The sequence below is a fragment of the Nyctereutes procyonoides genome, unplaced genomic scaffold, assembly GCF_905146905.1.
Source record: "Nyctereutes procyonoides isolate TBG_1078 unplaced genomic scaffold, NYPRO_anot_genome, whole genome shotgun sequence".
NCBI classification, from domain to species: Eukaryota; Metazoa; Chordata; class Mammalia; order Carnivora; family Canidae; genus Nyctereutes; species Nyctereutes procyonoides.
The window spans coordinates 21,044,737-21,067,981 of record NW_026575126.1 but is presented as its reverse complement, the minus strand read 5'-3'; the positions used below and the strand labels follow the sequence as shown (position 1 = coordinate 21,067,981).

General features: G+C 39.0%; 2 protein-coding genes and 1 pseudogene across 7 annotated transcripts in view; 2 read left to right on the top strand and 1 right to left on the bottom strand.

Moving 5' to 3' along the window:
- RPAP2 (RNA polymerase II associated protein 2) overlaps window positions 1-5,447 on the bottom strand; it is an 83,109-nt gene extending 77,662 nt beyond the window's left edge. For all 4 annotated transcript variants that reach the window (XR_008666460.1, XR_008666459.1, XM_055340923.1 and 1 more), the window contains exons 1-2: window positions 5,345-5,447; window positions 4,633-4,678 (exon numbers count right to left, since the gene is read on the bottom strand). Coding sequence is in view for 2 of the 4 variants with exons in the window: in XM_055340923.1 (XP_055196898.1) it covers window positions 4,633-4,678; window positions 5,345-5,417 (119 nt within the window). In the remaining 2 variants the exon portion in view is untranslated. The remainder of the gene's footprint in view (window positions 1-4,632; window positions 4,679-5,344) is intronic.
- A 70-nt stretch (window positions 5,448-5,517) lies between these two features.
- Window positions 5,518-23,245, top strand: part of GLMN (glomulin, FKBP associated protein) — a 33,365-nt gene continuing 15,637 nt past the window's right edge. The window contains exons 1-7 of one of the 3 annotated variants that reach the window (XM_055340781.1): window positions 5,518-5,582; window positions 6,422-6,487; window positions 6,879-7,004; window positions 11,857-11,973; window positions 13,292-13,400; window positions 14,481-14,727; window positions 15,956-16,058. In XM_055340781.1, the coding sequence (XP_055196756.1) occupies window positions 6,449-6,487; window positions 6,879-7,004; window positions 11,857-11,973; window positions 13,292-13,400; window positions 14,481-14,727; window positions 15,956-16,058 (741 nt within the window). In that variant the 5' untranslated portion in view covers window positions 5,518-5,582; window positions 6,422-6,448. Of the gene's footprint in view, window positions 5,583-5,937; window positions 6,015-6,421; window positions 6,488-6,878; window positions 7,005-11,856; window positions 11,974-13,267; window positions 14,728-15,955; window positions 16,059-23,245 lie in introns of those variants that run through there. The other 2 variants (XM_055340782.1, XM_055340783.1) reach the window with 2 other exon arrangements.
- LOC129519944 (60S ribosomal protein L38-like) lies at window positions 19,565-20,742 on the top strand (annotated as a pseudogene).

Below are 23,245 nucleotides of genomic sequence, written 5' to 3'. Positions count from 1 at the left end.
TCTTTTTTTTTTTTTTTAGGATTTTATTTATTCATGAGAGACACAGAGAAAGAGGCAGAGACATAGGCAGGGGGAGAAGCAGGCTACCTATAGTAAGCCTGATGCAAGACTGGATCCCAGGATTCTGGGATCATGATCTGAGCCAAAGGCAGATAGATGCTCAACCACTAGGTCACCCAGGTGCCCCTAAGGAGATTTCTTTAAAAGATACTCTGCCTAGGGGTGGGGCGGGAAAAAAAAAAAAGAAAAAAAAAAGATACTATGCCTAAGTCCCACTATACGCTAATTCAATCAGAATCTCTGAGGACGGGGACTGGAGGTTGGTGTTTTTCTTTTTCTTTCTTTCTTTCTTTCTTTCTTTCTTTCTTTCTTTCTTTCTTTCTTTCTTTCTTTCAGATTTATTTATTTATTTATTTATTCAGAGAGAGAGAGAGAGAGAGAGAGAGAGAGAGAGAGGCAGAGACACAGGCAGAGGGAGAAGCAGGCTCCATGCAGGAAGCCTGGCGCGGGACTCGATCCCGGGTCTCCAGGATCGCGCCCTGGGCTACAGGCAGCGCTAAACCGCTGCGCCACCGGGCCTGTCTGAGGTTGGTGTTTCTTAAAATTGCTCCAGACAATCCTAATATGCAAAGAGGTTGAGAATCCTTGCCATAGGACCAAAGATATCCAACCATCTTGGTAACTTATTTGCTCGTTTCCTGAACTGGTTTCTACTTTCCCACCAGAACTACCTCAGCCAGCCTCCTGGGCCTTGACTTGGCTCTCATATCTGGATCTTTAATGTATTCATTTTACCGCCCTCTTTTAAGTGACTCTCAAGACCTTACACTCTTGGGATCCCTGGGTGGCACAGCGGTTTGGCGCTTGCCTTTGGTCCAGGGCGCGATCCTGGAGACCCGGGATCGAATCCCACGTTGGGCTCCCGGTGCATGGAACCTGCTTCTCCCTCTGCCTATGTCTCTGCCTCTCTCTATCTCTCTGTGACTATCATAAATAAATAAAAATTAAAAAAAAAATAAAAAAAAAGACCTTACACTCTTAATTCCTTGCCTAGAGCAATAACATTCTACAGAAACAATATAACATAATAATAATATTCTACAACAAAGGAGGATGGGGGATCCCTGGGTGGCTCAGTGGTTTGGCGCCTGCCTTTGGCCCAGGGTGCGATCCTGGAGTCCCAGGATTGAGTACCGTGTGGGGCTCCCGGCATGGAGCCTGCTTCTCCCTCTGCCTATGTCTCTGCCTCTCTCTCTCTCTCTTTATCATAAATAAATAAATAAATCTTAAAAGAAAAAAAAAAAGGAGGATGACACAGGATTGCCAACTATTTCTTTTGCCAAATAGGAACATTAAAACAAGAAGAAATTTGCAACTAACAACTGTTCTCCCATGATTTCATAAAGGCCATTCTTACATCAAAGAAGTATAAAAGACATGGATACAAATTAAAAGGCAGTTGTTTATATCAAATGTATTTGGCTTTATGAAAGACATTATTTTATTTTTCTCATATTGCTGCCTACCAACAAAAGCTATGCCATGTACTACAATCAGTCTACAACCTCCACTAAGGAATTGTTGACTCAAGCAGTTAACTACATCAACCTGCATAAGAGCCACACTACACTCACTCACATTTTTATTTTATTTTTTTTATTTTTATTTTTTAAAAGATTTTATTCATTCATGACAGACACAGAGAGAGAGAGAGAGAGAAGCAGAGGCACAGGCAGAGGGAGAAGCAGCCTGCATGCAGAAAGCCTGACGTGGGACTCGATCCCAGGACCCGATCCCAGGACCCCAGGATCACAACCTGAGCCAAAGGGAGAGGCTCAACCACTGAGCTACTCAGGCGCCCCACTACACTCACTCTTGATTGATGCCTAGAGCTGCTTCCCGTGAACAGCCCTTCGTCACTGTTGTCCTCTGGTCCTAAATGATGACAGATAGTATGGTGTATAGCAATGGTTCTCAAATTTTTCAGTCTCCAAAGGGAGAGGCTCAACCACTGAGCTACTCAGGCGCCCCACTACACTCACTCTTGACTGATGCCTAGAGCTGCTTCCCATGAACAGCCCTTTGTCACTGTTGTCCTCTGGTCCTAAATGATGACAGATAGTATGGTGTATAGCAATGGTTCTCAAATTTTTCAGTCTCAGCATTGCCTTACACTCTAAAAACTAGAACTTTTGCTTATGTGGATTTTATGTATTGATATTCACCATATTTGGATTAAAAATGAGAAAAATGTAGAGCACATATTAATTCATGTAACAAAAGTTGTAATGAACCTATTACATATTTTGTGAAAAGAGAAGAATTATTTTACATTTTTGTAAAGCTCTTTAATTCCTGGCTTAATAGTATTTGATTGGATTGATGTTGAAGTATTTTTCAGTGGGCATAGATTTATAAAGGTTTATTCCCTTCAACAACTATTTGGTTAGTTACCCCATGGATTTTTAATTGTTTCATCATCCTGGGTAATTTGCCCCCAGTACATTTCAGTGTATCTATACTTCTCACACTATGCTGCTTACAATAAAATATAATCTTCTTGGGTTTGTGGTCAGATCACACTATTGAAGAAAATTGCAAATTACCATCATTATCAGTATTAACTTTACTCTTGCAGTGTATCATAAAACCAAGTCATGCTACTCCACAGGGAAATATTCTCTAAAATAGATCACAAGGGGCACTCAGGTTGCATAGTTGGTTAAGTGTCCAACTCTTGGTTTCCACTCAGGATCATGGTAGTGAGCCCCGTACTATGTTCCTTGCTCAGCAGAAAGCCCTCTTTCCCTCTCCCTCTGTACCTCTCATCCGTTAATTTTTTAAATTTCTTCTTGTATGCTCTCTCTCAAGTAAATAAATCTTTAAAAAAATATAGATCTCAAATCCATCCAATTTCTCTATTCCTAGATGATCACCATCGCTAACATCTTAAAACTTTTATTTTTTTATTTTTAAATTTTTAAAGATTTTTATTCATGAGAGACACACAGAGAGAGGCAGAGACATAGAGGGAAAAGCAGGCTCCCTCATGGGAGCCCCATGCAGGACTCTCCCAGAACCTGGGGATCACGCCCCAAGCCAAAGGCGATGCTCAAGCACTGAGCCATCCAGGCACTCCTCTTAAAACTTTTTAAACTTAAATTTCATCACTCTATTACTTGATGTTTTCATATTTGCACTTAGAAAATCTAAATTTCTCACCATGGCCCACCAGATTCTATAAGAATGGAATCCTAAGTTTTTCCTGTGCTCCTTTCTTCCCTTGCTCAAAATGCCATACACTACCACGGGTATCTTTCCTTTCCTTGAACTGACCTTTTTCTTCTCAGGGCCTTCATATATACTGCCATCTCTGGCTGGACTCTCCTCAGGACTCTGATTAATGCCTATTTAGCCTTCAGGGCTCGGTTTATTACCTCCTTAGCGAAGTCTTTCCCTGAGAATCCCCAGCTAATCTGAACACCTGTTAGTTCCATCTGATAACTTCATAGTCTTTTCCTTTATAGCACTTATCACAATATGTAATTATGTATTCGGTTGTGACAATTTAATCGGTATTTCTCTGTTCCAGTAGAAAAGAACTGTGTCTATTCTGCTCAAAACCGTATCCTCAGGGCTTAACACAGGCCTGGCATATCTCCTATTTGGTAAATAATTTTTGAAAGAATGAGTAAATGACAGCCACTACCTGCCTGATATAAAAGGATAAATCACTGAAACCCTTAGGCGGCTCAGGTGGTTAAGCATCTGACTCTTGGTTTCAGCTTAGATCATGATCTCAGGATTGTGAGATCAAGCCCTGAGTCAGGCTCCACACTCAGTGTGGAGCCTCTTCACCTGCATCCCACACATATACTTGCTCACTCTCTAAAATGAATAAACATATTTTTAAGATTTTATTTATTCATGAGAGACACATACACACACACACACACACACACACGGGGGGGGGGGGCAGAGACACAGGCAGAGGGAGAAGCAGGCTCCATGCAGGGAGCCTGATATGGGACTTGATCCTGGATCCCAGGATCATGCCCTGAACCACAGGCAGATGCTCAACTGCTGAGCCACCCAGGTATCCCAATAAATCTTTTTTTTTTTTAAAGAATAAAATATTGACCTATGTATTTAAATCATTCTCATAGACTACTCCTATTCTAGAAACTTTGTGACAGGAGGTAAATCTAGTCTGTTTAGGAGATGCCAAGCAACAGAATAGGACTTTTTTGCTGAAAATATGGACATAATGTAAACGAAGAACAGTAAAGGTTTCTTGGAGTCTCTGGTATATAAAGTAATAAAAGGCAAGTGTACCTGAAGAGGTGGAAAAGGAGTACCTGCTTAACTGAAGAATGTTTATTCCCTTAGACATCTTTCTACAAATACTCATACCTTCACCAGCAATCTAAAAGTGTCTTGATTTGGTTTTTTTAAAGCCTGGAGTAGAGAGATATAATGAGTCTATATATGAGAAATTATAGTGCTTTTCTGATCCTCTCTTTCTTTCGCATAATTTTTTTTAAAGTATCTCCCATTCTTGTTTATAAAAATGGTTAAATTAACATGAGATAAATAGATAAGCTAATGCAGTTGTCCAAGTAGTTCTCCTACCTTTTAGAAGCATCTTCTTGTTTTAAAGCATTTGTCTGTTTAGCACCTACAATAATAATAAAAATATTTTATATTTATAATAATAAAATTATTGTGGAGTTCAAGTCTTCGCAAACACAGTAGTTTACAGGACAGATTCCTACTGAAACTGCAGACAACCTTTTTTCTTTCTTCCCCACACGTTACTTTCCAATCCCGTTTGAAAAAACAAATGAAATGGGCAAGCGGAATTCAGTTCGCTAATTATTCCCGAATTCTTCTTGGTTAAAATGTAATCTCCTCGGGGATTGAATTTTCTCATGTAAAACAGCTGCACGGTCACGGGCTCCTGCAAATCTGAGGTGTAGGCAACCCGAAATGTTCCCCCGAATGTTCGCTCACAGGGAAAGAGCAGGGGTGGGGTGACACCTCAGAGGGCCCGGAGCCAAAGCAGGAGTGCATCTCCAAGCTGGGCTGCCCCGGTCGCTTGCCCTTTCTGGCGAGCCAGCTCTAGACTCCAGCTCCTCTACTCCCTTTCCCTCAGAGACCGGTTCTGGGGCAAATCTTGGAACACCGGTGTGAAGAGGTGAGGGTGTGGAGGTCTTTCCCAGAAGACCCGAGGCCGGGGATGGGACGCTCTGGGCCTTCTCTGCCCCGGGGCAGTCTTCCGGGTGTGTCCCGCGCGCCTCCGTGTGGAACCCTCGAGGGGCTCGGTTCTCTGGGCCCTTCTTACCTGAGGCGTTTCGGGAAGCGCGGGGCGTCCGAGCCTTGAGGCCGGGCGAGCGCGGCCCGGCGGAGTCAGCCATGGGAAACGCGTCAGAAGGTCAGCCCGGGACCCGGCGTCTCCCCCGAGGCTCCGCCCCCCTCGCTAGCGCGGGGCGGGGCCGGCCGGGGAGGGGCGGGGCCCGGAGAGAGGCCTGCGCGGCCGGAGGAGGTGGGGGAAGCCGCCGAGAGCGGCGAGAGGCCCGGCGGTAAGTGGACGCGCCCGGGCGTCGGGGGTGGCCGGGGCTCGGGGCCAGCTGTGAGCCGCGGGGGAGCCGGCGCCGCGGCCCGCAAGGCCCCACGAGGTCATGGGCCCGAACGCCTAGGCCCGCAGGAATCGGGAGAAATGGCTTCCTTTGGATGCAGTCCGCACGCGCGCTGGGCTTTTATCCGCTCTGGAGCGCGCGGCCGCGGGGACCCGGCTGACCCAGCTCCCGCTGCGGGCCGGGGGCAGGGTCTTGCCGCTGGGCACACGGCGCCTGCGGGAGCCGAGCCGCGTTCCCCCGAGAGCTGCCGGTTGCTTCGTGTCCGTGCGGCGTGGCGGTTACACCAGCTGGGTTACTGGGGGACCGCATCTCTTACAGAAGAATGTCCGGGTCGCACTTGGGACTGTGGGCATCGGAACTTCCACCCGCTCTGGGGTGAGTTGTGTAGGCTCCACTGTTTGTCAAGTGGGACATTAAAGCATTTTTTAAAATCCCCTAATGACTAGAACTGATTTCAGGGACACTTTTGGGAAATTTTTTCAGAAAAGAAATACTTAGCCTTTTTAAAGCCATTTACGTAGCCCATATTTGCGCTCCTGTTTGGCCGTACCCTGGAGGATTTTTTTTTTTTTTTTTTTTTTTAGGTAGATCTTTCAAAACTATTCTAGAAAACCTAAAAGATGCAACAGTTTTTTACTCCTTAAGCTAAAATACTTTAAGTCAAAATATTTCAGCTTTAAAATGTCGTATTTTCCTTATTGTATTTACTGATAATTCATCAGAATGAAACATAACTCATTAATACTGTAATATCACTGATAGTTAACTGTTTTATATTTCAGCATAAAAACTAGGAAAAATAACGAGGAATGGCTGTGGAAGAACTTCAATCCATAATAATGAGATGTGTAAGTAATTTTTCTTCTTGTAAAGTTAAATGCAAGATTATTTTTAGTTATACTTAGGGTCACTCAAATTGTTTATCTTCTCTAATCCTTGCTTTGTTTGACCTGTGAATAAATAGCAGGAGGGCCAGAAGGCAGATTGGATTATCTCTCCAAGTGACCTACTTGTCTAACCTTTAAAATTTTTAATATTGATCTTTATTGTAGAATTTTTTTTGGCAGTGTGGATTTCAAGATCATTAAACTACTTTTTCAGGCTTATCCTAATTTTCACACATATGCTAATGTGCAACTTAGAATTCAAACAAATTTCATTTCCAGAGAGAGAATAAATCAAGTAGTTATTGAATTTTTTTATTCACCAAACGTTTTGTCTTCATTTTGTTTTTGTCAGCAAATCCTAGAAGAACAAGACTTCAAAGAAGAAGATTTTGGCCTATTTCAATTAGCAGGCCAAAGATGCATAGATGAAGGGCACATAGAGCAGCTACTAGAAATTATTCAAAATGAAAAGAATAAGGTAAGTGCAATCTTTATGAGTATTTTTTAGTCTTTACTAGGAAGATAATAGCCACATGATGCTATTGTTTATCCACTCATTCATCAAACATTTAAGAATCAAATTTCTACAGTAGGAACATGGAAAACAAAAAAGGGCTTAGGGCTATTCATACACTTGAAGGTGCTTATAGTCTGGTGGAAGAGATAATCATGTAAACAACTAGCAATAGGGCAGAATAAATGAAATAATTGATAGAGTTTGAGTAAAGTGCTTTAAAAGAGCAAAGATTATTTCTGCTTTAGGGATCAAAAGTGGCATTTGGATTATTATTAATTTACATTTAGTACTGTATTAGGCAACCTAGATACTCATTTTTGGTAATCTGCACTTTCTCTTTCTTAAGCCAGATATATATGGAAAACCAGATATTAAGTAAGATAATATTTAGGAGGCTGGCTGAGTCAGTTAAGTATCTGCTTTCCACTCAGATGATGATCCTGGGTTTTAGGATGGAGCACTGCTTTAGGCTCCCTGCTCAGCAGAGAGTCTGCTTCTCCCTCTGCCTCTCCCCTGCTCATTCTCGCTCTCTCAAATAAATCTTAAAGAAGTAAAAAGATAATATTTGGGTGCATAAAATCAGAATAGGAGCAGACTTAGATGGCCTTACTGGCCAATATCATGCAGCTATAATTATCTGAAAAATCATTTTCATCAATGGGAAAAGGATCTTTTGGGAATGAGAAACAAATGTTTCCTGGGACGCAGTGTTGGCAACACTGCCAAATTTTTTGTCTTTGTACTTGCCTTTTTTTTTTTTTTATGATTTTATTTATTTATTTATTATTTATTTATTTATTCATTCATTCATTCATGAGAGACACAGAGAGATGGGGAGAGAGGCAGAGACACTGGCAGGGGGAGAAGCAAGTTCCATGCAGGGAGCCTGATGTGGGACTCAATCCTGGGACTCCAGGGTCATGCCCCAGGCCGAAGGCAAGCACTCAACCGCTGAGCCACCCGGGCTGCTCCGTACTTGCCTTTTTATACAAGAAAAGATCATCTTTCAAGGAGCACACTCTTTCTTCATTTATAGTACTATTTATTTACATAGAAGTTTTCTTGGGCAGCCAGGTGGCTCAGTGGTTTAGTGCCGCCTTCGGCCCAGGGCCTGATCCTGGAGACCTGGGATCGAGTCCCATGTCAGGCTCCCTGCATGGAGCCTGCTTCTCCCTCTACCTGTCTCTGCCTTGCTCTCTCTCTCTCTGTGTCTCTCATGAATAAATAAATAAAAATCTTTAAAAAAATAATTAGGTGATTATGTTAACTGGAATTTAAATAAAAACTTGAAACAAAAGAAGAAAATTGGGTGATAGTGATATTTTTGAACTTGGTGAGTTTTAACTGTAATAGGTTGAGAATCATCTTTGTAATGTGTGGTTTGCTAAATTCAAAGGTTCAGACATTGATAAGACCGTATTTCTTTTTTTTTTTTTAAGATTTTATTTATTTATTCATAATAGAGAGAGGGAGGGGCAGGCTCCATGCCAGGAGCCCGACGTGGGTCTCGATCCCGGGACCCCAGGATTGCGCCCTGGGCCAAAGGCAGGTGCTCAACTGCTGAGCCACCCAGGGATCCCCTATAAGACCGTATTTCAAACTGACTGCAGCTTAGCTTTCTTGCCAGGTGATACAATCAGGCTTGATCAAGATTTACTATACTCTGTTTTTTTTGTAAATTAAAAAAAAAAGGCCATATGAATAGTTTGTCCTATAGTATAGGGCCTCTCAACATTAGTACTCTAGATACTTTGTAGTAACCACCCCACACTCTGAAATGACAATCAAAAATGTCCTCAGATGTTGCCAAATGTCCCCTGGTAGACAGGGAACAAAATTGTCCCCATTGGATATCCATTGGTATAGTGGGAAACGCATGGGCTTTGGAGCCAAACAGATTTATATGCAGTTCCTGGTTCTGCCACATTTTAGTTGATATTTAGGCATGCCAGTAATCTCTAAACGTTGGCATTCTCATGTGTCATTTGGGGATAATCTTACTTTGTAGGTAGTTAGTATTAAAGTAAACAAGGTGTAGTTTATGGATAGTATTGATTCCTTTTCCTCATAATTATTCACTATTTACATAATGACTAGATACCTTGCAGCTGAGATGATGTTTGTAAAGAATTTTATCAAAATTATTTTTTTTCATTTCAGATATGCAAAATCTTATTTAAATCTAGAATTTCCCATATAGTTAATTCTCAGAGATTACTTATAGGGTAGAAATACACCAATGGAAAGGCAAAGAAGTGCTTATTTGGAAAAGTAGAGTCTAGTAGGAGCTAGTTAAGTTTTATTTATTTATTTATTTTTAAAGATTATTTATTTATGATAGACATAGAGAGAGAGAGAGAGAGGCAGAGACACAGGAAGAGGGAGAAGCAGGCTCCATGCCGGGAGCCCGATGCGGGACTCGATCCCGGGACTCCAGGATCGCGCCCTGGGCCAAAGGCAGGCGCTAAACCGCTGAGCCACCCAGGGATCCCCTAGTTAAGTTTTAAAAAGCAAGAGTAGTCTTAATAGGTAATGGTGGAATAAATATGTAGTAATTTGGAAAAAATTAATAAAAACAACAGAATATCAAAGCTTTGGAGGGAATATAATTTGTTACCCTTAAAGATAACAGACATCATTCAAAATGTTTTTATGGAGCACCTATTTTTTAACAGGCCCTTGTCTAGATGCTAGGAATAGATACAGCAGTAAACAAAACTGCTCATATGGATCTTAAACTCTAATGAAGACAGGTATCTACTAATAAACTATATGGTATGTTAGAAAGTGATGAATACTATAGAGAAAAATAAAGTATAACTAGGGGATGAACCATGTTAGGTGAGACTGCAGAGATTTGAAAAGGAAGGAGAGGAGTAAACCACAGAGAGAAGAGCTATCTGAAAGAAGAGCATGCCAGGCAAAAGAAAGAACTAGTATGGAATGATTTATGAATATGAAATGAAAATATTTAGAACAGCTGAGTTGTCTTTCCCATTAGCTAAAAAGAATGATTGTTTTTGTTGTTGTTGTTGTTTTTATTTTATTTATTTATATGAGATACAGAAAGAGAGAGGCAGAGACATAGGCAGAGGGAGAAGCAGGCTCCATGCAGGGAGCCCGATGTAGGACTCAGTCCTGATCTCTGGGTTCACGACCTGAGCCAAAGGCAGACGCTTAACAGCTGAGCCACCCAGGCATCCCAAGAATGATTGTTTTGCTATTTGTTTAAAAAAAAAAATCGATTCAAGCATTCATTTTTAAAAAAATAATTTTTAAAGATGTATTTATTTAAGAGAGAGTGCATGTGCATGCAAGCATGAGTCGAGGAGAGGGGTAGAGGGGTAAGCAGACCCCCTGCTGAGCCCAGACACTGGCTCGATTTCCACCCTGAGATCATCACCTGACCCAAAATCCAGACCTGAAAGCCTAACCAACTGAGCTACCCAGGCGCCCTTTATTCCATGTTTCTAACATAAATCTTTTGAATAAAAAGAAAGGTGAAATATATATATGTTGAAATATAAATGAATTGTTTATGAATCTCTAAAGGAGAGAAACCAATTTAGACTTAAAAGCTAATAGGAAAAGAATCAAAGAAAAGTAAGTGTATTTTGCTTATAAAAAAATACAGACAACCAAAAAAACCAAATAATTATCTGTTGTAAATACAAGAAGGGAGCTCATGCAGATTGATAAAGACAAATGCTAAAATGTCTAATTGATAAGTGAGCAAAAATATGAACGGCATTTCCTCTTTTGTGAGCTATATGTTCATATATGCTAACATATTCTGTTACTAGTTCTCTAGGACATGTTAAGTCTTACACCTTTACACATTGCTGTTTCAGAGCCTTAAATATATTTTCCACCTGACAGACTTCCCTAACAATTTTAGCTTAGTCACTGTCTCTTCAGAGAAGCCTTTCTTGCCTTTCCTAAATGGAAGGCAGTTCTCCTGCTATATCTCAGTACTCTGGGGTTTGATTATCTTATAAGACTGGGGTCATGGAGGGAGTATGTGCTTAATTGTCTTCCGGAATAGATGTGTTTTTTTAATGAGTGAATCTAGAAGGTAAACTCTTATCAGGATAGAGATCTTACCTTACTTAATTTATAGCACCAGAATATTTTAGGGACTTGACATATAATAGTGTATTCTTGATTAAATACTGATAAGTTGAAGTAGAAAGCAGCCCAGAGAAATGGAGTATATTATTGCTAGTTCTGGAAATAGAGGTTTTGATTATGAATGTGAATCACAAATTAAGAATATAAACTTTTACTTGTGTGGTAAACATTCTGAAATATCTTTGAAAATAGAAATAACTTGTATGTTGAAGGGAAAGTAACTGAAGTGGCATCCCCTTTTACATAAGTTATGTAATCATAATATATTTACAGATTTTCCAAGTTACTTTAAAAGGTTCATAAGTGTTGGGTGTAATTTTTTTTTTTTTGGTTGGGTGTATTTCTTTATGAATCAGGAGAGCAAAATTCTCCGTGAAAATTAAGTATTTGCTCAAATTAATTCTCTTATTAGAAATAGAGAAACTAAAGTATAAAAAAGACCAACTTACCTGGTTTAAAGTAAATGTCCATTCACCTTTCTTCAGTGAGAGTATTAAAAACTATTTTAAACTGTTGAGAGTTGTTAATAGCCAACCCTGAGAAGTCAGTGGTGAGATGCTGTAGGCTTCATTTGCCTCATAGCTATTTCAGAGGAAATATTAAGCTCCTTCAAGTTAAGAAAGCTTACTGTAAGAGCCCTATAGATGGCAGTATTTTCTTTACTCTAAAAATGTTTTTACAGGTCATCATTAAGAATATGGGCTGGAATCTTGTTGGTCCTGTTGTTCGATGTCTTTTGTGGAATAAGGAAGATGAGAAAAGAAAATATTATTTTCTGATGCTTGATTTATTGGTAAAGGTAAGTTAACAAAATCAGGTTCTCTTTGTCATGATAGCCAGCAGTATTTTGTTTTAATGTTTAATGCTCATTTTGGGTGATAAAGCTTTTAGCTCATGAAAATAAAGAAGAGAATTCTTTGGAGAAAAGGCCCAATATTATTGATTGGATGGGCAAGTCCACTTCAGTTTTTCCAAATTTCTGAATATAAGAAGTATCTAACCTCATCTCAGACCCACTGATTCAGAATCTCCAAGAAGATACTTAAAACATTCTATTTTTAATAAGTAGCTTATCATATAGATGTGGAATTCAGGGTTTAGAGAAGCAGTTAGTTCCAAGCCCATGCTGTTCTTTTAACAACATTGGAACTAGCAAATCTCAGTCCTCTTTTCTCTGTGGTATATTCTCTAAAAGATTATTAAAAATCAAGAATGCAAATGATCACAGGGGATATAGGAATAGGAAGGAGATTTGTTGTAACCAACAACCTTAGAGACTTGATAAAAGGTTACTAGAGTTTTAAGTAAAAAATGATGATAAAGGAGCATAAAATCTAAAGAAAAGGACATAAAAAAAGAGCTACTTAGAGATCAGTACAAATAAAAATACATACTTGGAAAGTGGAAACCCCATCTAGATAGTAGTTATTAACTACTTTAAAAGGAAAACAAGGCAAGTGTGGTAATTCTGGGTAGTCAGAAGGCAGTGCAAAGTTGTATCTGTTCAGAAAGGACAAAAGAGACTTACTCATTTAAATACCCTGACAGTGTGAGATAGAAAAGTCCCACCTGCTGAAGTCATGGGAAACTAAGGTAGCTTTCAGAGTAGACAGTCAAAGCTCAAAAGAAACCTCAGTTTTGGTAATCAAGTTCTTCTATTCTCCTATTTTTCTAACTTTTCCTAGGAATTTCAGTATCCAAATAGACTTGTCTTTTTTTAAGATTTTATTCATTTATTTGAGAGAGTGAGAGAGAGAGAGAGAGAGAATCTGAAGTAGATTCCAAACTGAGCCCAGAGCCTGACAAAGGGCTTGATCCCAAGACCCTGAGATCATGACCTGAGCCAAAACCAAGAGTCGGACGCTTAATTGTGCCACTCAGGCACCCCAAGTATAATTGTCTATTAAGACACTCATGACTTTTTGCTTTTTAGTTTTAGTGATTTGACAGTCAGATTCTGACTGTTTGTTAGTGTATCTTTTTAAACAATTATATGAGGTGTTTTACTGTTAAAAATAATTCTATTTTCTCAATATATGCTGCCTTTTAAAAATAGTAATCATGTGGCTTTAAATACAACTTGTATTAAACAGGTTCAATTGTGAATATTTTTATAGTTATGTAATCCAAAGGAATTATTGTTGGGTTTGCTTGAACTGATTGAAGAGCCCTCTGGAAAACAGATATCCCAAATTATTCTTCTTTTACTTCAGCCATTACAAACAGGTAATGAGTATTTTGATATCTAAATGTTTCTTATTTTATCTGTGTTAAGTTCTTGATATTAGTCCAAAATGTCAGCACTATACCAAAGTAAATTTATGACTAATTATTGAGTACTCTGCTTATACTAGCAATAGCAGTACCAGTTTGAATCCTGCTACCTGTAGAAAGATGACAATACCTGGCACAGATGGGTACCCAGTATATATTTTGTTAAATGTCCTGCTGTTTTTCAGGTACTGTGTTGTAATCTATAGCTTTCTGCTTAACCTTCGTATCTGCAACTTATATCTAAAACTTTCTCTGTAAACATATTTAAAGGATTGCCTCTGTGATGTCTGCTTTACTCAGTCTGTTAGCATTGTGGTGGGTCCTGTATCTTGGTTAAGAACAGTATTGTGCAAACATTGCTTATCCTTAGCATTGGGAAGTTGGGGCTGGGGATAGCAAAAGAACTACGAATGAAACAAGTGTGAAAGAAAAGTCTCCCATGGCTGAGTGCAGTAACATTACTGTTAAGCAACGGAGCTTGGCAACCAAAACAGACAGTATTTATCCATGGGAAGAGATTATGTTTTCATTTTATGACTTAATGTAACTCAGAGTCTGATAAAAGGACCTGGAATCTAGAAGTTAGAGTAAATTCATTTTAAATGAGAATGAAGCAGCTTTGAACCACTTGACATACTCAAAGTCTCCTAGAAAGGTAATTCTAGTAATACTACTTCTCATTTTTTCAGTGTTTAATATTTTGCAAAGAGCCTTCTCTTATTTAATAGTTAATAACAACCAAAAATATGGAAGTGTTTTGTCTTAACTATGTAAACAGTTAGAAACAAACAAGATTTCATGGCATCTGTTATAAGGTGCATGATTGATTTTAAGATGCTCAGGTATTTCATGCACCACTAAGAAGGAAAGATAAAAACACTATCAGTTAAGTTATGATCTGTCATTCTGATTTCAAAGTCCTTACGATGTTTTTTTTAAACATGTTATAATTCTACTTTTACTGGACTTATTGTCCCATGTGTAGCATACTTGATGAAGTTACCTCAGGTCACAACTTGGTCTCTGTTTTAGTGATTCAGAAACTTCATAACAACAAGGCATATTCAGTGGGATTAGCATTGTCCACCCTTTGGAGTCAGCTATCTCTCCTTCCTGTTCCATACTCAGAGGAACAAATCCAAACAGATGACTATGGCCTTTGTCAGTGTTGCAAGGCCTTAATAGAATTCACTAAGCCTTTTGTGGAAGAAGTCATTAATGACAAAGAAAACTCACTGGAAAATGAAAATGAAAAGTTAAAGGATGAATTACTGAAGTTGTAAGTATATTTTTGCTAATAGTTCACAATGGAATTAAGTAGTCAGTTATTTTATGTTTCTTTGCTGTATTTGTTTGCCATGGATGTATAAATCTAGCTCAGGTTTTGAATTTTAGAAGATTATGGGATACAGTGGTCATTGCCTCATTAAATGACATTTTTAAAAATTAAAAACCTAAATCCATTTGTTAAATTTGTAAGCTTCTATGACTTGCTTTTATTCAGTAAGTGAATAAAGTAGGGGAAGTAGATAGGTGTAGCTCAAGGAATCTGGTCTTTTTGTGGGGGAATTGTGCTTTTACTCTTCTTATGAAAGCAACAGAAGTAGCACCAGAAAGTTGAACATCCAACTTGACAACAAAAACGGTAACAGAGTAGCCAAAAGCATATCATTCCAGGGGGACTATACACTAAACAAATACTGTATGTACACTGTGACTGTCACGCATTTGACATATGGCTAGCAAGATTAAGATGTACTCTAAGTATAAAATGCTCCTTGGATTTTGAAGACTTGTATTTAAAAAATACTAAAATAAAATACCTCAATAATTTTTATACTAACATTGAGATAATCGTATTTTAGATATATTAAGTTTATAAGTTATTAGTTTCTCTTGTTTCTTTTTTAATGTGACTACTAAAAGATTTTAAAATCACATGCAGAGTTTGTATTATGTTTGTATTGGACTAGATTACTGAATTACATGGACGAGTAATTTTATCTTCTAAAATTTGAAGACTAAAACTACAGTTAGCTTTCTGTTTTTTTCAGGTTAGAACATTAAAATTTTTTTTGCCACTTATAAACCCATTATTTCATGAGCGTGAAAATATTTAAACTAAAGAAATTGGAAAGGCTTAATTACAGAATAGTTTGGTTTTCTAAGTAAAACAAATTGAGCTTTATGAAAAACTTTACATTGTCGCGATTTTCCTTGAACTAATGAAAACTATATCATGAAATAGCACTGGTCCTCAAACCTTCAGTAACTATTGGTATAGTCCAGGCATGGAAGTAAATCTTACCACATGGAGTCTAGCAAGGTGTGCTCATTCTCTCCCCAATCCCAGTAGGAAAAATTTTACATTAGCAGTTTTACATGCGGTTGAGTCATTGGTGCTTATGTTTTTTATCATGTAAAATTAACTTTGATAAGTTTATAGAGCTAGGTATTTTATACTTACAAAATACTGTATTCACAGTTACCCATTTCTTATACCTTAGTTGTTTCAAAAGCTTGAAATGCCCTTTGCTGACAGCACAATTCTTTGAGCAGTCTAAAGAAGCAGGAAATGATCCTTTAAGATGTTTTGCATCTGAAATAATAGTAAGTACAGCTAATTTAATCTTCCATAAAATCTGCTATAATTTAAAATGTACTGCTATATTCTCATGTACTGCACATGAGCATGCAAATTGATACATTATTAATATGTAGAACACAGATTAAAAAGGTGGAAAATAAATAGCAATATTATTTGGGTAATGAAATTAACACCTCCAGACTTTGCTTTTGCAGTCCTAAATGAATATATACGTGTATGTAATTTTTTTCAGATTCTGTCCCTTTATACATACTCTTTTGTAATGTACTTTCTCTTAACATATTACGAATATTTTCCCATTGTCTTTCTGTTTTTGTTTAACTAGGGCCATCTAGTTCTAGGTTTTCTTTTCTTTTTTTTTTTTTTTTTAAGATTTTACTTATTTATTAATGAGAGACACACAGAAAGAGAGAGGCAGAGACACAGGCAGAGGGAGAAGCAGGCTCCATGCAGGGAGCCGGACGCGGGACTCGATCCTGGGACTCCAGGATCAGGCCCTGGGCCGAAGGCAAGCACTAAACCACTGAGCAACCCGGGGTGCCCTAGTTCTAGGTTTTCTCCAATTTTTCAATATTATAAAATAATTCCAGCTTTCTTCTTTTAACTGTTAAGTCTATGATAAGTATCCTTTTAACCAAATCTTTGCATATTTTAGTTGCTTTTTTAAAATAAATTCCTAGAAGTAGAATTTCTGTGCCAAAAGATATCCTCAGTTTTAAGGTTTGTGATATTTTCAAAATAACTCCAGAAATAAGTAAATTTTGTTTTAAAAGTAATTTGGCTTAATGCATCAAAGAGTACTAATAAGTGTGCTGGGATTCCGTATTAGGGAACTAATTTGAAATATGGAAAACTATGTACTTGAAATTAATAGTCATGAATTTCAGATTAGAGCAATCATTGTGATTGTGGCTTTTCTTTAGCCATGTTCAGCTGTATGAGTGTAGGTACAACATAGGAAGAAAGTTGGATTTAATTAGGTCAGTTTTGAGAACTGAATTCTACAAAGCAAGAGAGGGAGAAAGGCATTGAGCTTGTATGCAAGGAAGTGACTGTGAGGAACAGTAGAATTTAAGCTGAATAAGGAGGGAAGATAGGACATACAAAATGTGAGAGACAGTGAAAAAGATGATGGAATCGTTGGTTTGTAGTTCCTGGTGTGATTAACAAGTTGCTGGAGCCTAGGTTATTAAAAGGAGTGAGCTGAAAAGATTGGAGGTTAAAGAACAGGATGCTTGGGCAGCCTGGGTGGCTCAGCGGTTTAGCGTTGCCTTTGGCCCAGGACGTGATCCTGGAGTCCCCAGATTGAGTCCCACGTCAGGCTCCCTGCATGGAGCCTGCTTCTCCTGCCTGTGTCTCTGCCTCTCTCTTTGTGTCTCTCATGAATAAATAAATAAAATCTTAAAACAAAACAAAACAAAAAAACACAGGATGCTTGAAATAACGCTGCAGAAAAGTTAAAGTTACTGATAACAATATCTAGGGTATGATTATGGAGTGAGTTTTCTAAGGATCCGGCGGAGGCTGGGGTCATTGGACTAGATAGTGAAGTACCTGAGATTCCAGGGTATTAGAAAATTGTTGGTTATACATTTAAGTCACACAGAATTATGGTAAGAATAATGTCCAAAACCCAATTAATGGATGACCTTGGGGTAGATGTTGTATAGTCACATGAAATAAGTTTCACAGCTCAGGGTTTTAGAGAGGTTGGGGAAGCAATAAGAACAGATATTTTACTTCTAGGCTTGGTATAGTGGATATGAGTGAAAAAAATTAGCAACCCTTTGAGAGGTCTGCAGAGAAAATAGTCATTTTCAGAAAAAAAAATTTTCAGAGTGAATGAAGTAAGAGACCATTTCACAAAGAATGGATTTCGCTAATAATTGTGAGTGCCACAGGCCATACTTTGAAGGGTACCTGAGATCCAAGAAGTAGGAGAAGGGTTTAGATGAAGAGATGGCAGAAATTTAGGGGAACTAGAGTCTGAGGATAAGAAATGATTTGGGGGATCCCTGGGTGGCGCAGCAGTTTAGCGCCCGCCTTTGGCCCAGGGCGCGATCCTGGAGACCCAGGATCGAATCCCACGTCGGGCTCCCGGTGTCTCTACCTCTCTCTCTCTCATTCTGTGTGACTATCATAAATAAAAAAAATAAAAAAAAATGATTTGGTCACTAATATAAATAGGGTTGCATGGTTATTGGAGTTAATGCTGAGGGTCAAGATAGTAGGGAAGAGGCTATGAGTGATTTAGAGGGAGAGAAAAGGAGGGATTTTCCCAGCAACACATAAAAGACTGGGGCATCTTCATTGTTGCCAATGTTAATATACAGTATAATCCCCTGGATACAGTATAAACATTACCATGTATGATATATGTACCCTATTTTGAGAAGATAGTTAGAAAGTTAGTAACTAACTGTTACAGGATTTTAAGCCTGGTTGTGATATAATTGTTTTGGATTCATCATTTCACTGGAGGTTGAATTTAACCAAGATAAGATTGGAAATAGGGAGATCCTTAGGTGTGTTTTGGGAGTTTAGTGAGAAATAATGGGATCTTGATTATGGAAATGGTGGTAGAGATGAAGAGGAGAGGGCAAAATAAAATATTTGAAGGTAGATAAAATCAGCAAAATTTGGCCATTAATTTAATTTTAAAAATAGTTTAAAAGCTAATTCATGGATGAAGTTTTATGCTTGCTTAACTGGGCAGATGAAGGTGCCAATAATTGAGATAGAGAGTAAAGAGCAAGAAACAGTATGTTTTGTGCTTTAAAAATATTTTTTATTAAGAAATTTAAAAAAATTCAGAAAGCTGAAAGAACAATATAATGTAACCTCATGTACCCATTACCCAGTTTTAACAATTTTTGAAATTTTGCCAATCTTGTTTTGTTTATTCTTTTTTTAACTGTAGTGTTTTATAGCAAGTCCCAGACATATCATTTCATCCATAAGTCTTCAAGTATGCTTCTCTAAATAGTAAAGACTTCTAAAAAAAAAAAAAACAAAAAACCACAATCCATTATGACCTGTAACAAGATTATGACATCTAACAAGATTACCAGTAATTGCTTTATATCTAATTCCCAGAGAGCAGGTTTTTAAGGAGAAAATTTTGAAAGATGATCAAATTTTGATGATCATCTAAAGAGGTAGATTAGTGTGAGAAAGGAAAAGGGCTTAGGATTGAACCTACAGAGTACCAACACTTAAGCCCACCAAAGAGACCAAGAAAGAAGGGTCACAGAGGTGGTACAAATATCACAGAAACTGGGATAGTAGAGTTTCAGGAAGAAAAAGTGATTGGTAGTGTTAAATGTGGCCTGTAAAGTAACAGTTGAAAAGCATACATTGGATTTAGGAAGATGCCATTGATAATCTTAGTAAGAACAGTTTAAGTGGAGTGTTGGAGACAAAAAACAGTGTTAAAAGAGCATATAACCAATGAGAAAAAGACAACTAGTATAAGGTGATCTTCAAAAGAGGATGAGTAAGAAGAAGAGTAAGTGGAAGACATGGGCCTAGGGTAGGAAGGTAATGGGGGAGACAGGGAGCCTTGAGTATGTATATTTATTTATGGGATAACTGAAATCAAATGTGTCTTTGGAGCACACAGCTGAGCACAGGATCAGGGACACCTGGAGGAGGTAAAAATGGGTATGCATGTAGGGAAATTTGTAGCAGGAATGGAATATTAAAATTGAAGAGAGTTAAACCCAGTGGCCTCAAATTTCTAGGTGAAGGAGAGCTCTTAAGAATGAGGAGGTAGAGTCTGTGGCCATACCACCTTGAAGGTGCCCAGTCTCATCTGATCTCGGAAGCTAGGCAGAGTCAGGCCTGGTTAGTACTTGGAAGGAAGAATGAGGAGGGAGAGATCGTAGAAATTGCCAAGGAGTTGGTAAGGGTTGGAATACTAAAAAGAGAAGAAAAAGAGACATGAAAGCCTTAGTAGTCTGAGCACTTGACTGGTTGGAGACCACGACTATAGTGGTAGCAGTTTGTATTTGGGTAGGATTTTTCTCCAGCAGTACTCAGCTGCCTGGGTGTAAAGGTAGAGAAGGTGGATTGTAGCTATTTTTCCAAAGCTGGCATTTTATTGCTTTGAGGCAGTACAGCATCTGCCTCAAAAGGAAAATGTGCTTTTGCTTGAGAGTGCAGCAAGAACCAAGATAATACCCAGCCTCTACTCATACCACCCTTCTCCACTGCTGCCTCCCTGACTACTTTGTAAGAGGTGTGAGAAGATGAGCAGCCTGCACCAGAAATCAGTCGGGTTTAATTACAGCAGTAAGACAGAGCAGGTATCCTAAGAAGATTGAGTGTATAGGGATGAGGTTTTAAGATCTCAGAGGAAGGAGCATTAGAAGTAGAGAACAAAGTGAGGAAGCACAAAGCAGTCAAGAAATAGAGGTGAGCTCTTTTCCTGCTGCTTGCTATTTGGGCTGCATACTCCCTTGTGCGCTTGTAGTCATGCCTCTCAAAACTGAAGAAATCAGGACTTTCTGCTCAGGCCAGGCAAAAGGATGCCACATCTGTCAGGGTCCAAGAAAAAAGAAGGATAATGAAGTTTAAAGTTCAGTGCAGCTGATATCTAGTATACCTTGGTCATCGCAGACAAAGAAGGCAGAGAAACTAAAGCAGTCCTTGCCTCCAGTTTTGGCAGTGAAGGGGCTGAAATGAACCTGCCACACTGATTTGAACTGTATTAAAATTTTTTATTATTATTTATTTTTTTATTTTTTTAAGTGATTTTATTTATTTATTCATGAGAGACACACACACACACACAGAGAGGCAGAGACACAGGCAGAGGGAGAAGCAGGCTCCATGCAGGGAGCCCGACGTGGGACTCGATCCCTGGTCTCCGGGATCAGGCCCTGGGCCAAAGTCAGGCGCTAAACCACTGAGCCACCCAGGGATCCCCATATTAAAATTTTTTAGATTAAAAAAAGTAGAAGTGAAATCCGGATAGGAGATAAAATGAGGAGATAGATGCCTTCTCTTTCTATACTGGAGAAGTCCAGGTAAGTGTGGTATGCTTGAGATTGATAGCCTCAGCTATCTCTCCTTTGCAGAAGTTATTTGATATAGAACTGCTTGGGGGATCCCTGGGTGGCGCAGCGGTTTAGCTCCTGCCTTTGGCCCAGGGCGCGATCCTGGAGACCCGGGATCGAACCCCACGTCGGGCTCCCGGTGCATGGAGCCTGCTTGTGTCTCTGCCTCTCTCTCGCTCTCTCTCTCTCTGTGTGACTATCATAAATAAATAAAAATTAAAAAAAAAAAAGCCTTCAGTGGATATAGAACTGCTTGAATGTCCCAAGGGTTTCATCACAGTAACATGCCTAAAAGGACCAAGGCTGCCCTGAGAAATTGTAGAGTGGCAGGTATATCCAGCATGACTGCTGGATGGTGTGTGGTCAGAGAGGGAGGGTCCTAATTTGGACACAGGTGGACTTCCAGATATCCTAAAGCAGCACTGTAGAATCTGGTTATGTATACTGATTTTTTATTTTGGATTTTCATTTTTTAAAAAATATTTTATTTATTTATTTGACAGAGATAGAGCCTGAGAGCACAAGTGGGAGGAATGGCAGATGGAGGAAGCAGCAGCGCCCCCCCCGCCCCCGCAGAGAGCCCAATGTGGAGCTCGATCCTAGGATTCAGGGATCATGACCCCAGCTGAGGGCAGACACTTAGCCAACTGAGCCACCCAGGCACCTCCTATAACAATTAGGGATCCCTGGGTGGCGCAGTGGTTTAGCGCCGGTCTTTGGCCCAGGGCGCGATCCTGGAGACCCCGGGATCGAATCCCACATCAGGCTCCCGGTGCATGGAGCCTGCTTCTCCCTCTGCCTGTGTCTCTGCCTCTCTCTCTCTCTCTGTGACTATCATAAATAAATAAATTAATTAATTAATTAAAAAAAAAAAACAAACAATTTTTTAAAAAGATAACCTTCCTCTAGGAGAAAATATATCTGGTATTGGCCAAATGAAGACATGGAGCTTCATGATTAAGAGGACATTTGGAATCCAAATACAGTAAACTTTTTGCCTTATAGCTATAACAGGAATGCATAGCTTTGAAAATCAGTACAGCGGTATATATTTAGCATCTGGTAGCTGAATAGCAGTCTCTTGTGACTGAGGATGATTTCTCATGGTTCTTTCTGTGTTCTGAAATGACTAATGGAGCCATCTGGGATCAGCAGATTTCACTTCCCTGAAGGCTAGAAAAGTTTATTTTGACTTTATGATTCCCCACAATGTCAGGCCCAGTGCCTGACACTCAAGTATTTATTAAATAAATGAGTGAATATGTGAAAGATCAGTCAGTGTTCATTCTGATTTAGCTGTTGTTGTCATTCCCTTTTGACTTCTATATAGTAGTTTGTTGTAACCTTATCTTTCTTACACTTTTTTTGCCGACCTTCTTAATAAATATTTGACATAGATATATCGTTTGCTAGATAAGGAGACAGAGGCTTTAGAGAAGTTAGGTAACTTGTCTAGTATCTCTCACAGCTAGTAAGTGGTTAAGCCAAAATACAAATCAATTCCATTGGATTCTGAAGGTCAGAAGATGCTTTCTAGTCGTATAGTTAGAAATAACAAGAGGCATAGGAGTGGCCTCATGCTTCCTGAGTGCTCTTTCTCTCTCTCTTTCCCTCCTTTAAATAACTAACTAACCTGTAGTCCTGTCCAATCATGCTTGTCTTTCTTTTATGACACAAGAACCCTTATGACCTGAGACTGCAGCACTATTTCTGGAGCCTCTGGTGCCAGTGACTCTAAATCCAGTGGTCCTTTTGCCCACTTTGTATCTAGGCAGACAGTGGTCAGTGAAGCACTGTTCCTAGAGTATTCTTTTTTTTTTTTTTTTTAAGATTTTATTTATTCATGAAAGACAGGCAAAGACATAGGCAGAGGGAGAAGCAGGCAGAGGGAGAAGCAGGCTCCATGCGGGAAGTCGATGTAGGACTCAATCCCAGGACTCCGAAATCATGCCCTGAGCCAAAGGAAAGACGCTCAACCGCTGAGCTACCCAGGCATCCCATCCTAGAGTATTTTTTATCTGAGTAGTTTACTGTCATTTCATGATATTTGTATATCTCACATTTTCAGATTGTTCTCAAATACTTCTGCTAAAATACACATAACATAAAATTTATTATTTTATTTTACT